The sequence below is a fragment of the Salvelinus fontinalis genome, chromosome 19 (genome assembly GCF_029448725.1).
Source record: "Salvelinus fontinalis isolate EN_2023a chromosome 19, ASM2944872v1, whole genome shotgun sequence".
In the NCBI taxonomy this organism is placed as follows: domain Eukaryota; kingdom Metazoa; phylum Chordata; class Actinopteri; order Salmoniformes; family Salmonidae; genus Salvelinus; species Salvelinus fontinalis.
Window position 1 is genome coordinate 30,007,208 of NC_074683.1, and position 13,209 is coordinate 30,020,416.

General features: G+C 41.9%; 1 protein-coding gene across 32 annotated transcripts in view; it reads right to left on the reverse strand.

Annotated features, from left to right (window-relative positions):
- LOC129816583 (CLIP-associating protein 1-A-like) overlaps positions 1-13,209 on the reverse strand; it is a 124,012-nt gene that overhangs the window by 5,142 nt on the left and 105,661 nt on the right. For 15 of the 32 annotated variants that reach the window (XM_055871222.1, XM_055871221.1, XM_055871230.1 and 12 more), the window contains 12 exons: positions 9,636-9,714; positions 8,685-8,828; positions 6,480-6,584; positions 4,823-4,969; positions 4,574-4,680; positions 4,090-4,212; positions 3,486-3,624; positions 2,671-2,920; positions 1,662-1,721; positions 1,290-1,480; positions 915-1,043; positions 500-706 (listed from right to left, as the gene is read on the reverse strand). In XM_055871222.1, the coding sequence (XP_055727197.1) occupies positions 500-706; positions 915-1,043; positions 1,290-1,480; positions 1,662-1,721; positions 2,671-2,920; positions 3,486-3,624; positions 4,090-4,212; positions 4,574-4,680; positions 4,823-4,969; positions 6,480-6,584; positions 8,685-8,828; positions 9,636-9,714 (1,681 nt within the window). The remainder of the gene's footprint in view (positions 1-499; positions 707-914; positions 1,044-1,289; positions 1,481-1,661; positions 1,722-2,670; positions 2,921-3,485; positions 3,625-4,089; positions 4,213-4,573; positions 4,681-4,822; positions 4,970-6,479; positions 6,585-8,684; positions 8,829-9,635; positions 9,715-13,209) is intronic. The other 17 variants (XM_055871226.1, XM_055871245.1, XM_055871236.1 and 14 more) reach the window with 3 other exon arrangements.

A 13,209-nucleotide genomic window follows, 5' to 3' on the forward strand; every position in this document is an offset into this window, starting at 1 on the left:
CCATTAATGTGTAGTGCGCTATGATAAACTTTGTCCAATGGCTTTAATACAGTGGCAGCTGCGTTCATATAGACAATATCATCATAGTCTATAAATGGTATTTCGTTTGAATAAGTATGTAATCCATGCAGAAATTGAACCCACAACCTTCCCACTGGGCACAGACGTCTTCATCTCAACATCTAGTTTGGATTTACATTTGATTAAGTTGCCAACTAAAGTGAATTCATATGGAAATCAACAAAAAATGTAACCATGTCATTGGATTTAGGTTAAAAGTTGTGTGAAAGAAATACAAAAAATCCTGAAATTCCTGTAAATAGACGATTTTTTGCAAATCCAATGTTTGATTCAACTTCATCACACATTAAAACAAATATGAAATGACATGGAAACAACTTTGATTTAACTAGTTTGTGCCCAGTGGGTTGCCATTACCAGCGCAGCACCACACTCTTACCAAACACTCACATAATGCAAAACAGGACCATATTCTCACCTGCAGTAGTCCTGGTATGATGTCAGGCAACAGCTGGTGCAGGGACTCCTTGGTGATGCGTTCTATCACTTTGGTCTGCATTTTGATGGCAGCCAGGTTGATGGGGTAGTCAGCCGTCTGGACGATGGGACACAGCACCTTGATACACTGCTCTGGGTGGATGGAGCCGGCCAGGGTGGAGGCAGACTCCTCCGCTGCTCTTACCACCTACGGGGAAAGTGGAGGGAGAAGGTTTATATGGTAATTTATATCATGGGTTTGATGACAGAGAACTGCTCTGGGTGTAACAGTGATAAGAGAGACCATGTGGAAGATATGACAGAAGCAAGAATGGACTTGGTATACAGAGAGAACAGGACAGAACTGGTACCGAGCCTTGGGGGACACCAGGGAATATAAATATAAGGAGTTGCACCTCCTTGTGGGAGTCTTTGTGTGCCTCTAGGGTCTTCATGATGGTGAGTTCAGCGTAGTTCTTGAAGCGGGCCGGCTGGTTCCGCAGTATCTCCTTCAGTACCCTCAGCGCCAGGGCCCGGATAGTGTACTGCATGGGACGGTAACAAGCCGCCATTACAAACCATACATGCATTCTTGCTCACAGACATGCACCACACACCCACAAACCAAAAGCCATATCTTTCAGCTTTATAGTGTTTTACATTTGCAGCTAAACAAATAATCAATGAGGTAGTTGGGGATGCAGTCTTATTATTATGTATGAATGTGTTTGTCAAGTAAAACCTTCCAACTAGTCTGTCTGTCATAACTAGTAAAAGTAAAGGATCCCTACGTCTTTATCCCCCAGTGTCTCCAGGAGCAGTAGGAGGATGGTCTTGAAGTGTTCGTCCCACACGGCCAGGCTGTCCTCCCGGGTGATCTTCAGGAGCTCCACCAACGCCCCTTTACGCTCCTCCACGCGTTCATTGTGATTAGACAGTTCCTTCAGCAGGTCTGCAACCAGGTCCGAGTGGTCCTGGGAACCTGAGGAGAGGACAGATGAGAAGACTGGGTGAGTGGTATGGATCATTTAACTCTCAGCCCTAGCTAGCTAGTAACCCCATGTACCAACAAAAAAATAAGTGACAAGGAAATGGATGGCAATGGAAACAGCATTGAAAAACTTTATAAAACAAAAACGTCAGTCATGGAGTAGTGTCTCTACCTGGAGCAAAGCCCTTAGACAGCACCATCTTGTTTTCACCACTGCTGTCCTGCCGACGGCCTGTAGAGGAGGGAAGAAAGGGTAGAGGGAGGAAGACAATCAGACTCACTTTTCACTGCAGATAAAGGGCCATTCTATTCCCAATGTTTTTGGTCTAAACATTCCATCACTTTGGTTTCAGCCAGCATGTAACACTAGGATGGACCAAATCTATTCTTTCTTTGTGTTGCCCAAACCTGAAGACCAAATCTATTCTTTCTTTGAGTTGCCTAAACCTGAAGACCAAACCTATTCTTTCTTTGTGTTGCCTAAACCTGAAGACCAAATCTATTCTTTCTTTGTGTTGCCTAAACCTGAAGACCAAATCTATTCTTTCTTTGAGTTGCCTAAACCTGAAGACCAAACCTATTATTTCTTTGTGTTGCCTAAACCTGAAGACCAAATCTATTCTTTCTTTGTGTTGCCTAAACCTGAAGACCAAATCTATTCTTTCTTTGTGTTGCCCAAACCTGAAGACCAAATCTATTCTTTCTTTGTGTTGCCCAAACCTGAAGACCAAATCTATTCTTTCTTTGTGTTGCCCAAACCTGAAGACCAAATCTATTCTTTCTTTGTGTTGCCCAAACCTGAAGACCAAATCTATTCTTTCTTTGTGTTGCCCAAACCTGAAGACCAAATCTATTCTTTCTTTGTGTTGCCCAAACCTGATGACCAAATCTATTCTTTCTTTGTGTTGCCCAAACCTGATGACCAAATCTATTCTTTCTTTGTGTTGCCCAAACCTGATGACCAAATCTATTCTTTCTTTGTGTTGCCCAAACCTGAAGACCAAATCTATTATTTCTTTGTGTTGCCCAAACCTGAAGACCAAATCTATTCTTTCTTTGTGTTGCCTAAACCTGAAGACGTCACACCATCATGTCATGACACCACAGGATGGATCAGAGGTGGTCAACATGGAGGTGGAGTCACAGGGTCAAGGTTCAAGCAGAGGTCAAAGGTGACTCACAGTCTCTAAACTGCTCCACGTCGTCATCAAACACGGCCTCCTTCAGGGCGCTCTTGTCGTAGGATGAGGTGATGGTGTCTCCGTATCCGTAGGGGGCGAACTCCCTGGCTCGCGGCCCAGAGAAGGAGCGGGGGGACGGGGTGTTGAGAAGGGAGGTCTTGTTATCCAGGGCCGTACGCCCACCCTCCACCACATCCAGCCCCAGACGGGCATCAGAGCCTGGAGAGGGCGCCACACCTTCCCGTCCCGCCTGGGGGGAGAGAGAGAACACAGTTAGTCTCAGACGTGGAAATGGTTATGACATCCAGGGCAGTGGAGGCTACTGAGGGAGGACGGCTCATAATAATGTCTGGAATGGCATCAAACACATGGAAACCATGTGTTTGATGTATTTGATACCATTCCACTAATTCCGCTCTAGACATTACAACGAGCGTGTCTTCCCCAATTAAGGGGTCACCAACCTGTTGTGAACCAGAGAGGTATATAGGAACGCAACATGAAGTCCAGGTCCTGTATCCACAAAGCATCTCAGAGTACGAGTGCTGATCTAGGATCCGTTTTGCCTTTTAGATCATAATGAATAAGATTTTATGGACAGATCCTAGATCAGCACTTCTACTCTGAGACGCTTTGTGGATATGGGCCCTGGGCTCTTTCCCAATTTATTTGTCCTCATGTCCTCTCTCTTCGCCTCTTACTCAAAATTCATTAGAGGAGAAGGTGAAAGGGGTGGGACTTTGGATGTATCCTCTTATGCGTTTTGATAAGGAGCGAGGAGAGAGGACACTTCCAATGTAGAGGTTGGGACTCACAGCATCGTCCCTCTTCCCTCTCAACTCGTTGAGGTCCTCCTGGCTGCGGTAGCTGAAGCTCTGGATGGCCTCTGTGACCCCTCGCAGGGAGCTGTAGATCTCATCAGAGTTCATGTTCTCTGTGTCATACTCCAACATACTAAGGAGACAGAACAGGAAGAGAGGATTTATATAGTGTCCATCAGGACAGCAGACACACAAACAGTAAAGCTGCACACACACATGAATACACTTATAAGGACACTTGCCGTTTCAGTCTGACACCATACAAAAGGTTATTGCTTCTGCAAGCTAAGTAGATGACCTTCACACAGATAGGTAAAGATGTATTCTAGGCAAAGCTCTGACCATGGATGATGGTGTTTGATGTTCTAACTACCCAATTTGTCACTTGTAAGGGATTAGTTAGGAGGGACTGATACATCCCCAGAGAACATTGACACCATAATGCAAAAAGAGACAACAACAGAAATCGGAAAATGTTCTGAAAAGATTCCCAATCCCTATTGGTCGAGGAAATATTGGGAGGACAACAGAAGCACGATGTGTCACTTCCTGTCCTGCCCCTCCTAGGGAACTGAGGCTCCGCCCCTAGGTGTGTTACCTGGGAGAGCACGCTCTGCGGAGGACCCTGAGGGCGGGGCCTGCGGGGGTGGAGTGAGGTGGAGGAGGATGAGGGGGGTGCTTAGGTAGCCCATCGCCACTCCAACACCCACCCCACAACCGACTGTGGCCACAGCACGGCCACGAGGAAAAGACGGACAAACGGGCGGAGAAGGAGAGAACGGGACAGGGTGGGGGCAACAACACAAGGGGCCACACACACAGAGGAGAGAGAAAGAAGGAAAAATAGAGAAAGAAGAAGGGAGGAGTGCAGCAGAGAGAGAGAGGAGGGAAGAGAAAAATAAACTATAGTCTGAGTTGAGGTTAGAGGTCGGCATGCGTTAATATGAGTAGAGTATTAGAATGCATGGTGAAGGAGAACAAGGCCTCAGTCAGTCAAGCAGCACTCTGTGGTTTAGCCATGCATTAGGAGACAAACTGACACTGGCACCTTTGGATGGAGGTCAGATAGAGGAGGTACGTACCTGGGAGATAGCCCCCCATGGGAGCAGTTGGTCGGGGAAGTGAGAGGGCTGGTCCGGCTTGGGGGGTGCCGGCTTGGGGTCCGCCCAATAGTGTTGCTGGGAGAACTCTGAGAAAGAAAGAGACAAACAGGTTTATAAATGGTACATATGCACCAAAAATAAAATATTACTAATCACCTCACCAAAATTGATAAGGCTGCTAGCGTAAACAGATCCCCCTCCCTTTTATCCCTGGTTGTATTCATTTACCACGCTGCTGGTGTTGCTGGAGTTCTTCAGGTGGTTCTGGAGCAGCTTAGTGGCCCCGTCCTGGAAGGTCTTGGGCAGGGCTCCCAGCAGCATGGTGAACTCTGGGGTGTTCAGCTCAAACAGAGAGATCAGCACAACCTGGGACGCCTGGGGGGCAGAGGGACATACAGTAGTCAATAGTGGGTTATGGACTGCCTGGGGAACAGATAGGGGGAACAGGGACATAGTCAATAGTGGGTTATGGACTGCCTGGGGAACAGATAGGGGGAACAGGGACATAGTCAATAGTGGGTTATGGACTGCCTGGGGAACAGGGACATAGTCAATAGTGGGTTATGGACTGCCTGGGGAACAGATAGGGGGAACAGGGACATAGTCAATAGTGGGTTATGGACTGCTTGGGGAACAGATAGGGGGAACAGGGACATAGTCAATAGTGGGTTATGGACTGCTTGGGGAACAGATAGGGGGAACAGGGACATAGTCAATAGTGGGTTATGGACTGCCTGGGGAACAGGGACATAGTCAATAGTGGGTTATGGACTGCCTGGGGAACAGATAGGGGGAACAGGGACATAGTCAATAGTGGGTTATGGACTGCCTGGGGAACAGATAGGGGAAACAGGGACATAGTCAATAGTGGGTTATGGACTGCCTGGGGAACAGATAGGGGGAACAGGGACATAGTCAATAGTGGGTTATGGACTGCCTGGGGAACAGGGACATAGTCAATAGTGGGTTATGGACTGCCTGGAGAACAGGGACATAGTCAATAGTGGGTTATGGACTGCCTGGGGAACAGATAGGGGGAACAGGGACATAGTCAATAGTGGATGATGTATTCTTACGGGGAAGCTCTTTGCTCCTCTAGGAACTAAAAGGAATTTGTCAGCTAATCATACCAGTGGAGAGACTTGGATGTACACCTTGAAACTGCTGTGTCTATAGTGTTATATACTGAATAAAACAGTACAGTCCAAAAATCTAAATCACAGTTGATCACATTATCAAACACGTTTTTGCAACTTCTGCTGTAATATACATTTGTGGTGAGTGACATCATGCTTTAAAAACAAAATATTAAATTCAGAAGTACCTAGTTCTAGCAGGTTAGACATTGCTTTTAACAAGGACTGAGACATAAATAAATAAATACAAAACAATCTTAAATAATTAAAGTCATTCTTTCTACTAGAAACAACCATGTCAGCATGCATATGTAGAGGCTGTTAATGTGGTTCAAAACAGACAATGTGTTAGGCACACAGAACAAAAAAGGGAAAATAGCATTCAAGTTTTCACATCGTTATTCGGCGATGATATCGGTCGGTAGAACTTCGAACAAACAAAGCAACAATCCATTCACATACTCCTGAGACCTAATGACATACATTTTTTTTTGTGTTGTAGTAGTGTTCTGTTGGCCAACAACAGCAGTTTTACTTTCAAACCTGCCCATTTATCCAGAATCAAATTCTCTAGGCATAGCTACTGTAGGTTAAAGCGAGCAGTAGAAAGGGCTAGAGCGTGAAGGTGAGGTAAAAAAGGCAAGGCCACACTTGAGATCATTTCACACTCTGAGGCAGCTAGGCATCTGTGCAGCTCGGCAGGCGGTGCGTGCTTGGCGGTGGACAGTGATTGGTTGACGAGGCACTACCTGCTTACACCTCTCTTCCAGTTGCCCCTCCCCGGCCTGCTGGGACAGTGAGGCTGCAGTACTGGACCTGCCTGATAGCTCCTCCACCACCCAGTTATGAAGGGTCTGGGGCACAGTGGCAGGGAGGTAGAATTATGGGTATTGTAGTTTTGACAAAGGAAAGCAGATGTTTATAGTAGTACACTACTATAAACATAGACAAGGTTATAACTGTTAACAGGGTCCTCCTGTGGGATGCAAGTGGGGTATATAAAGTTTGTTTCTATTATAAAACAATTAAAAGCAGGAAAATAATATTTATTTCCCATTCCTTTAAAGATTATTTTTAGTCTAGCTGTTTTTAATACCCTACAGTGTGAGGTACGTCCTGTGTTAAACTAGTTGAGGACTTAACGTGGAACTAGCAGTGGTGGAAAAACAAACAACCCAAGAGTGAACACATGTCCTGCCACAGAACAGAGAGATAGCAGAGTCTTATCACAAGGTCATTTCTGGTGGAACATGGCTTCATTGCCAACACAGTTAAGAACATAAACAAATACAAACATAAAATCTGTAGTAATTCAAATTACGTAAATCCCTGTGTATCGATAGCTACATAACTACATTTAAAAAAGGATAACATTTAAAAACTGTTGAATGCATTTCTGCTAAAGGACGGTTTCTGAGTTTGCTAAGATCAAAGCGAACCAATCCTAAAAAAAAGTAAAGCTGAGGAAGTAATCTAGCTGCTGTACTATTAGCATTGCAGTATTATAATTGTTTTCTGCCTAGAGAGCATGTTATTCAGATGGTACTTATTTTTTTGATGAATGAAAAATAAAACACTAATATACCTTAATTAGATAAGTATTCAACCCCCCCCCCCGAGTCAATAAATGTTAGAAACACCTTTGGCAGCGATTAAAGCTGTGAGTCTTCTTGGGTAAGTCTCATAACAGCTTTGCACAACCTGTATTGTGCAATATTTGCCCATTACTCTTTTCAAAATTCTTCAAGCTCTGCCAAGGTGTTGGGGAGCATGGCTAGACAGCCATTTTCAAGTCTTGCCATAGACTTCCAAGTAGATTTAATTCAAAACTATAACTTCGCAACTCAGGAACATTCACGGTCTTCAATCAAGGTTTTCCTCTGGGCTTTTGCCTGTGCTAAGCTCTATTCCATTTATGTTTATGCTAAAAAAAACTCCCTAGTCCTTGCTGATGTCAAGCATACCCATAACATGATGGAGGCCGTTTCTCAGTGATGTGCTGGATTTTCCCCAAACATAAGGCTTTGCATTTAGGCCAAACAGTGTATTACTTTACTGTGACGCCACAATAATGACCTAAATGACAGAGAGAAAATAATAATTACAAATAAACACAATGGAAATATTCCAAAACATGCTAATGTTGTTTCATACATTAACATGTTTTGGAATATTTTCATTGTGTTTATTTGTAATTATTATTTTCTCTCTGTCATTTAGGTCATTATTGTGGCGTCACTATAATGTTGTTGATCTATCCTCAATTTTATCCCATCACAGCCATTGAACTCTGTAGCTGTTTAAAATCACCAATGGCCTCATGGTGACATCCCTAAGCATGTTTCCTTCCTGTCCTGCAGCTCAGTTCAGGAGGACGACTGTATTAAACCACCCATGTGTCTGGGTGGTTTAATACTGCATCCACAGCATAATTATTAACTTGACCATGCTTTACGAGATATTCAATGTCTAATCTGTTATTGTTACCCATCTACCAATCAATGCCCTTCTGTATGAGGCTTACGAAAAGCTCCCTGGTCTTTGTAGTTGAATTTGTGCTTGGAATTCAATAGTTGACTGAGGGACCTTACAGATGTTGCATGGGGGACAAAAGAAGAGGTAGTCATTAAAAATCATGTCAACCCCTATTATTTCACACAAAGTGAGTCCATATAACTTATTATGTGACTTGTTAAGCCAAAGTTTACTTCTGAATAACTTAGCCTTGCCTAGACAAAGTGGGTGAATACCTATGCAACAACTATATTTTAGTTATTTAATTTGAATGAATTTATAAAATGTGTAGATTTTTTCTCTCTCACTTTGACATTATGTAGTGTTTTGTGTAGATCAATGACAAAAAATTACAATTAAACCTAGTTCAATCCCACTTTGTTATGCAACAACATGTGAAAAAAGTTCAAGTGGTTGTAGACTTTCTCTAGGCACTGTACCTTCCTGACGTCGGAGCTCTTGGGCTCTGTGGTCCAGGTAATGATGCGAGATACAGCCAGTCGGGTTTCACTGGAGTTGACAAAGTCTGTAGGATCCATCTGTCTTGCCAGTGATTCTATGTACTTCAGAATGGCCACCTTCACCTGCATGATACACACATGGTTTAGCTTCAAGATTCACACAGTATTTAGCTACACGATTCGCACAAAGTGTTAAGCTACATGATTCATACAGAGTGTTAAGCTACACGATTCGCACAAAGTGTTAAGCTACATGATTCATACAGAGTGTTAAGCTACATGATTCATACAGAGTGTTAAGCTACATGATTCATACAGAGTGTTAAGCTACATGATTCAGCCAAAGTGTTAAGCTACATGATTCATACAGAGTGTTAAGCTACATGATTCATACAGAGTGTTAAGCTACATGATTCACACAAAGTGTTAAGCTACATGATTCATACAGAGTGTTAAGCTACATGATTCATACAGAGTGTTAAGCTACATGATTCATACAGAGTGTTAAGCTACATGATTCATACAGTGTTAAGCTACATGATTCACACAAGGTGTTAAGCTACATGATTCACACAAGGTGTTAAGCTACATGATTCACACAAGGTGTTAAGCTACATGATTCATACAGAGTGTTAAGCTACATGATTCATACAGAGTGTTAAGCTACATGATTCATACAGAGTGTTAAGCTACATGATTCACACAAAGTGTTTAGCTACATGATTCATACAGAGTGTTAAGCTACATGATTCATACAGAGTGTTAAGCTACATGATTCACACAGGCATTTAGCAAGTTTACTTTTAAAATGTTTGACAATATCACCATGGCACTGTGTCTACTGGTATTTGAAATCATAAACTCTTAGACCCTGAACCAATCCCTAAAACAAACAGAGAATCATCTAGCTAGGTTTTATGCAAACTGTACCTTGAGGTTGGGTGTCTGTGTCTGGTCAACAATGAACCTCATCAGGATGTTGAACTGGTGATCAAACGGAAAAGACTCCCTAAGGAGAACAAAACAGAAAACACTAAAAGTTAGTGTATGAAATGACTCTCATAAGGTGTTTTCACACACTGAGCAGGGTCAAATCAAACTCTACTGAGGTGGCCTGGTTACACATCCACCATAGTTGGGTAATTCTTATCAAACTGTCCATTTACAAATTGTCATCTTGAATCACAAAAATTAGGATCTGTACTTCTCTATTACATAATTATGTTTTTTTGATCAGATATTATCGATTTTACCAACATTTTCACAAAATGATCACACGTAACAGTTTTCGAAGTCCAAAAAAGTAATAAACAAATCAATATTTCACCTAATGAAAAGCTGTGAGTTAAACATAACACTGAAAAAATATGTATTTCAATTAAATTATACAAACATTTTTTACAATTAAATCACACTTTTTCCCAATTAAAACTCTTTAGCCATTTCCATAATGAGAAGGCCAAGTGGGGTAAAGGGGGTGTTTGAGAATAAGAACCGCATTTTGAAGGCATATAAGCTAAATAATTTACTTAATTTAAGTACTACTCCTCTAGGTGATGCATCACGGGTGAATAAAACTTGGAGTTTTTACAGGAACAAAAAGTGTTAGGTAATGAGACATGTCCAGACACTATGTTTATACGTAATAAATACAGTTGAAGTCGGAAGTTTACATACACCTTAGCCAAATACATTTAAACTCAGTATTTCACAATTCCTGTCATTTAATCCTAGGTAAAATTCCCTGGCTTAGGTCAGTTAGGATCACCACTTTATTTTAAGAATGTGAAATGTCAGAATAATAGTAGACAGAATGATTTATTTCAGCTTTTATTTCTTTCATCACATTCCCAGCGGGTCAGAAGTTTACATACACTCAATTAGTATTCAGTAGCATTGACTTTAAATTGTTTAACTTGGGTCAAGCGTTATCGGGTAACCTTCCACAAGCTTTCCACAATAAGTTGGGTGAATTTTGGCCCATTCCTCCTGACAGAGCTGATGTAACTGAGTCAGGTTTGTAGGCCTCCTTGCTCGCACACGCTTTTTCAGTTCTGCCCACAAATTATCTATGGGATTGAGGTCAGGGCTTTGTGATGGCCACTCCAATACCTTGACTTTGTTGTCCTTAAGCCATTTTGCCACAACTTTGGAAGTATGCTTGGGGTCATTGTCCATTTGGAAGACCCATTTGCGGCCAAGCTTTAACGTCCTGACTGATGTCTTGAGTACAGGTCGACCGATTAATCGGAATGGCCGATTAATTAGGGCCGCTTTCAAGTTTTCATAACAATCGGTAATCGTCATTTTTGGACGCCGATTATGGCCGATTACATTGCACTTCACGAGGAGACTGCGTGGCAGGCTGACCACCTGTTACGCGAGTGCAGCAAGGAGCCAAGGTAAGTTTCTAGCTAGCATTAAACTTATCTTATAAAAAACAAATCAATCTTAACATAATCACTAGTTAACTACACAGGGTTGATGATATTACTAGTTTATCTAGCGTGTCCTGCGTTGCATATAATCAATGTGGTGCCTGTTAATTTATCATCGAATCACAGCCTACTTCGCCAAACGGGTGATTATTTAACAAGTGCATTCGCGAAAAAAGCACTGTTAGGTACCTAACCATAAACATCAATGTCTTTCATAAATTCCATACACAAGTAAATGTTTTTAAACCTGCATATTTAGTTAATATTGCCTGCTAACATGAATTTCTTTTAACTAGGGAAATTGTGTCACTTCTCATGCGTTCTGTGCAAGCAGAGTCAGGGTATATGCAGCAGTTTGGGCCGACTGGCTCGTTGCGAACTGTTTGAAGACATTTCTTCATACAAAATCCGTAATTAATTTGCCAGAATTTTACATAATTATGACATAACATTGCACAACCTTCAATGTAACAGCAATATTTAGGCCTAGGGTTGCCGCCCGTTCGATAAAATACGGAACGGTTCCGTATTTCACTGAAAGAATAAACGTTTTGTTTTCCAAATTATAGTTTCCAGATTTGACCATATTAATGACCTAAGGCTCATATTTCTGTGTGTTATTATATTATAATTAAGTCTATGATTTGATAACTGATAGAGAAGTCTGACTTAGCGATGGTAGGCAGCAGCAGGTTCGTAAGCATCCATTCAAACAGCACTTTCCTGCGTTTGCAAGCAGCTCTTCGCTGTGCTTCAAGCCTATCAACTCCCGAGATTAGGCTGGCAATACTAAAGTGCCTATAAGAACATCCAATAGTCAATGGTATATGAAATACAAATGGTATAGAAAGAAATAGTCCTATACTACATATAATAACTACAACCTAAAACTTCTTACCTGGGAATACTGAAGACTCACTTTAAAAGTAACCACCAGCTTTCATATGTTCTCATGTCCTGAGCAAGGAACTTAAAATGTTAGCTTTTTTACATGGCACATATTTCACTTTTACTTTCTTCTCCCACACTGTGTTTTTGCATTATTTAAACCAAATTGAACATGTTTTATTATCAATTTGAGACTAAATTGATTTTATTTATGTATTATATGAAGTTAAAATAAAAATGTTAATTCAGTATTGTTGTAATTGTCTTCATTACAAATATATATATAAAAATCAGCTGATTAATTGGTATCAGCTTTTTTTGGTCCTCCAATAATCGGTATCGGCGTTGAAAAATCCTAATCGGTCGACCTCTAGTCTTGAGATGTTGCTTCAATATATCCACATAATATTCCTCCCTCATGATGCCATCTATTTTGTGAAGTGCACCAGTCCCTCCTGCAGCAAAGCACCCCCACAACATGATGCTGCCACCCCCGTGCTTCACGGTTGGGATGGTGTTCTTCGGTATGCAAGCCTGCCCTTTTTTCCTCCAAACATAACAATGGCCATTATGGCCAAACAGTTCTGTTTTTGTTTCGTCAGATCAGAGGACATTTCTCCAAAAAGTAGGATCTTTGTCCCCATGTGCAGTTGCAAACCATAGTCTGGCTTTTTTATGGCGGTTTTGGAGCAGTGGCTTCTTCCTTGCTGAGCGGCCTTTCAGGTTATGTCAATATAGGACTCGTTTAACCATGGATATAGATACTTTTGTACCAGTTTCCTCCAGCATCTTCACAAGGTCCTTTGCTGTTGTTCTGGGATTGATTTGCACTTTTCGCACCAAAGTACGTTCATCTCTAGGAGACAGAACGCGTCTCCTTCCTGAGCGGTATGATGGCTGCGTGATCCCATGGTGTTTATACTTGCGAGCTATTGTTTGTACAGATGAACGTGGTACCTTCAGGCATTTGGAAATTGCTCCCAAGGATGAACCAGACTTGTGGAGGTCTACAATTTTTTTTATGAGGTCTTGGCTGATTTATTTTGATTTCCCAATGATGTCAACCAAAGAGGCACTGAGTTTGAAGTTAGGCCTTGAAATACATACACAGGTACACCTCCAATTGAATCAAATGATGTCAATTAGCCTATTAGAAGATTCTAAAGCCATGACATCAT